Genomic DNA, 4,731 nt, shown 5'->3' on the forward strand with positions numbered 1-4,731 from the left:
TCAAACCACCTAGCAAGCGCTACGAAATAGACAAGATTCATGGCCTCCAATACAGCAACCACATAATAAAAGCAATCGAATCTCGGTGTTAAGATCTTCAGGCAGCCAATCACTGGTATGGTGAACTATTGACACCAAAAAACTAATAAGGTAATTGGACATTGCCTTGCCTACAAACAAAAATGAACCCCCAATGCTTCTCATGCTTTCTGGGAATTGCTTGGTAAAACTCCAATTGGGCGATCACTGTAAAAGCCTCCAAAAGTCAGATTAGTGCCAATTTTGAGAATTGAGTCTGTCATAAATTGGTATCTAAATTGTGAGGGCAAGCATGGTGAATATTGTGTAAGACGGGGATCTTAAAGCCGGTGTTGCCAAAGTGCCTGTCGGATTGCACCAAGGCAGTATATAACTTGTAAGATCCAAATTGGAACCACTCTCTCCAAGCACTTAATTTCCTCCACTTCCTGCATGCTGCGAAGTCCCCATGGATTTGCTATTGTTCTCCATCTGGATTGATATGTCTTCACTGGTCATTATTGCAGCTTTGTCATAGATTCTGAAATTTAATAAAGTGCAACTTTTTGGTTAGTGAACAACACATCAATTACTGTACTATATTAATTGACTTTATGATGATGATGATTCAATAATTGTATCGTAATTATGTCGCATATATGTTGATGGTCCGAGTTGTAAAGCCAATGATTGACTGATACAGTACTGAGGGATTGTTGATATTAATATTATCAAAATATATCGAGTGAATATCAATGATGCATGCACCAAGTCTTGTAAATTGATAAGCTAAAGTCATTTAGTCTTTTCATGTGTTAAAGTCCACAAACTCTACTTAAATTTCTAGGGAATTTCCACGTAATTATTGAAAGGGAACACGACATTCTAATCAAGAGGAAATCTTAGGAAATTAATTAGCCGTTATATTGGAATCTTTGAAACTCAATTTTTATCATCAAGTGCTATATGTATGCTTTTGAATTCCAAACTCTAGTGTTTATATAAGGCATTATTGAATTATATTTGCAGTTAATGAAATTTTCAATTGGGAACTTGTGAGAAATTTTTCAAGAAGAATGGTCTAGTACATCAACTGTCATAATACAATTAGTTGGATACTTAAAAAAATTTCCAACCACTTATATTATAACATTTTGTGTACTTCGCCATATTCACGCCACACTAAAAATTTTCTTGTCAACCCTGATGTTGAAATCATTTCTCTCTACCCCACCCAACTCCAGCTAATAAGGTTGAAATCACGATAAAAAAGAATTAGACAAAAAAAAAATTTCAATTTCTGTTTCCCTTCGTATTTTGGGTTGTGAGCACCACATGCAAAAGTTGGGTCCCTTTATTAGAAGTAATGTATGTTTTTCGTTCATGACTGGTAAGTCTGCCATAATAAAGGACTTGGTGTCCAGCTTTTCTTTTCTGGAGTTTGGATATTATCAAAACAATTTTTGCTTTGAGTTATTTTATTTGAACACACTGGTCGGACGAATTCACTCCGTATTCTAAACTCTAAAGTACACTCCAATTTTTAATTTGTATCCTCGTTTTTTCTAAGAACCCCAGCCAAACCCTTATAAACCCAAATTGATAAAAAATTGAATTAAAAGAAAAAATCTTGCATGGATTTTTATGGGGACTGCACGAGCCACAAGTGTGGTTTGTTACACCACGTAAGACTTTTAGTTGAAATACAAACTCTCAAGTTTGTTATCAGAGTCCTATTTATTGAAGATAAAGTTTGTTAGTTGTATTTTATTCAAATATTGTTGTTGTTTTGAATTTTATAGACCACTCCCAACCCATAAATAGTTTTTTGAAAACCTGGTGTAATTATCTGTACTTTATAAATACATAGCACCCATCAGACTGATGGTATTCAATTCATCACGTTGATGGTATGCAAATTCACTCAAACATTTTCTAGTATTCTACGTTTTTATGGTTTCGATTACATCATTGCAACTGAGCTAGACACATGTGGTGTTGTGTTCACTATAAACACAATAAACAAATGATTTGCATGTTAAATACGTAAATTTTTTTGAGTGTGACGATCACTCTATCACGTGATGTTATTAATTTACATGGACAACATAATCGATATTTCATGAACTATACAGTTTTAATAAATAAGTACATGTATTGTAACATTAGAGTATTGGTGACACCACGATCCAGGGCTACGGTTGATTGCATCGAAGAAAAAGGAATAGGCAAGAAACGGCCAAGTGAGTATTGTCATGTGTTTCCACTTTCCAGCCCTCTCTAGTCAGCACTTTCTAGTACTGCCTATCTTCATATAGATACTTTTAAACAAACAGAATAGCATTAATAAATTATGTCCATTTCCAGGTACGTAATTCTTAACAAACAAAATAGCATAAATAACATAAAAGCACAAATAACATAATTATGTCCATCTCCATCTACGCATGAGTTCCCAACCCTTTCTCCTCATCCTTCGATTCACGTTCCACTCGGTCTCTTGAACCATGCACACTCGGATTCTCCAGCTGCATCTCCCTTACCCCTTTTCCGGACCTTCCAACCGTTACGTAATGTCGAGCAAAGAAATTGAAATACACAAGGTTAACAACTCCGATGCCAGCAATGATGTAGTAGTAGTAGTCCAGCTTATTCTTGTTAAGGTCATGACCGCCGAGCCACGGAGTTTTCCCCTTCATTTGGGTTGCCTTGTGGACTATATTGACTATCAAAGAGCCTAGATAACTCGAAACCGATAAGCTGAGGAAGAAGACTGCCCCGGAAACAGTCCTCAGGCTCTCCGGCATTTGCATGGTGAAAAACTCCATTATGGAAACAGCGGCAAAGGCCTCAGTCAACCCTGATAAGACAAACTGTGGCAAGAGTAGAGCAAAGCTCACGGGCGCAATAAATGATCCGTGTTTCAAAGCAGTTTTCCGCCGATGTTCTTCAACTATTCCAGATACCAACATTGACACAATGGACAGCACAATGCCAGTGTTGATCCTCTGTTGCATTGTCAGTCTTTTGTTCCTCCTGCTCCTTCTTCGGGCCAGCGGGAGGTAAATTTGCTCGTAGATGAATATCCACGTTGCAAGTGCAAGCATGGCTATGATATTCATCCATCCGGGTGCGAATTTGAAATGCAATCCCATGGATCTGTCCGTTTGCAATATTTGTAAGACCCCGAATGTGCTATGTTGGTCCATGCACATGAAAGTCCCAATTGCCGTAACCCAAACTGGAAGAATTGCCACTAAGCACTTCAGTTGCTCAACTTGTTGGAGGCTGCACAGCCTCCAACTGCTCCTAGGCTTGCCTTGATTGTCCAATTCATTCGGGTTCGTTATTATTGCAGCTCTGTCAAGGAACCTGAAGCGATTAGTGTGAGAGAGCTTCAAGATCATATGTGGCTGATCAGATGCATTGTTTAGTGGAGGATCATAAAATGAGTGCTCGGAAGCCAGTGCAACCCTAACTCTTGATTTTCGACAGGCAGCCGTGATGACCTTGGCTATGTCCGAAAAAATGCTCCCTTGAGGCTTCAAGTAAATGTAAGTGTGGCGGCCGAACAAGAAAATGGTGATAGAGGAAGCAAGGCAGGCAGTGGGAATGGCAAACCCTATGACCCAACTGATATTGGTCTGGATGTACACAACTCCAGTGAGGGCCACAACTAGGGCAACTGTGAAAGAGAAATACCACCAATTGAAGAAGCTTTCTAGTTGCGCCCTTCCTTTCGCTGTTCTGGTGTCAAATTGATCAGCACCAAAGGCAATGTTGCAGGGCCTGATGAACCCTGCTCCTACGGAGAGCAGTCCAAGAGCAATGTAGAGGAAGACCAGCTGCCAAGTGTGGGGCTGAGGGCAATGGTCTGGCTCTTTGCAGGTGGAGGGTCTTAAGCTATCTATAGATGCAGTAAGGGTTATGGCTCCCATACCCTGAAATAAAATGAAAAAGTGTGAAGAAAAATTTGCAACCTCACGTACAAAGTCACCATTTTCCTGGATTCAGTGTTGAATAAAATAGAAATGGGACACACTAAACAGATGATAAGCCATGTATAAACACCGGTTTGGTTCTAATTTGTTGTCTGTCTAGTGTCTTTCTAGTTCTATTTTTGTTCTAAGCATATAGAATATCAGTTAACTATTTCACTTCAACGTGGAATATCAGTTAAATATTTCACTTCAACGTGAGTTTTGTACGACTGAAATTCCAAATAATGGGTTAAATTGATTAATCAAGAGTGAGAACTTCTAATTAGAAGAGAGACATATAAATCGTAATTATTACCAGGAAAGATGATATGGATCCAAGGAGAAGAGCACGAAATCTGCCCAGATAAGCATCAGACAAAAAGGCACCTGCTAGTGTTACAGCATTGGATGTGCCATTCCATATATTAATCACATTTACAACAAATATTCCACTTAAGTTGTATCTTGTACTCAAGTACACTGTGATGTTGGCTATCAAACTCATCGAAGCCAGCTTCTCGAACGATTCATTCCCTTCATATAAATCAACAAACGAAACAAAATTAACGAAAAGGCAAGCCAAAACCCCATCATAAATCACATGAAAAAAAATTGAATACAAGATAATATGATATTGTGTACCAAGAATGTATTTGATAGCTCTCCATCCTCCTTTTCTAGGGTTTGGAGGAAGCGCTTGCTCTAATGGTGAAGAATCATTCGCATTCTCCAT

General features: G+C 38.5%; 1 protein-coding gene across 1 annotated transcript; it reads right to left on the reverse strand.

The window, feature by feature from the left end:
* Positions 1 to 2,412: 2,412 nt before the first annotated feature.
* On the reverse strand, positions 2,413 to 4,731 carry LOC114825497 (protein NRT1/ PTR FAMILY 2.8-like). The gene is made up of 3 exons (XM_029104236.2): positions 4,641 to 4,731; positions 4,315 to 4,532; positions 2,413 to 3,959 (listed from the first exon to the last, which is right to left on the reverse strand). Exons 1-3 carry the CDS (start codon positions 4,729 to 4,731, stop codon positions 2,460 to 2,462), a joined length of 1,809 nt encoding a protein of 602 aa, XP_028960069.2. The 3' UTR covers positions 2,413 to 2,459.

Source organism: Malus domestica, chromosome 06 (genome assembly GCF_042453785.1).
Source record: "Malus domestica chromosome 06, GDT2T_hap1".
Lineage (NCBI taxonomy): Eukaryota > Viridiplantae > Streptophyta > Magnoliopsida > Rosales > Rosaceae > Malus > Malus domestica.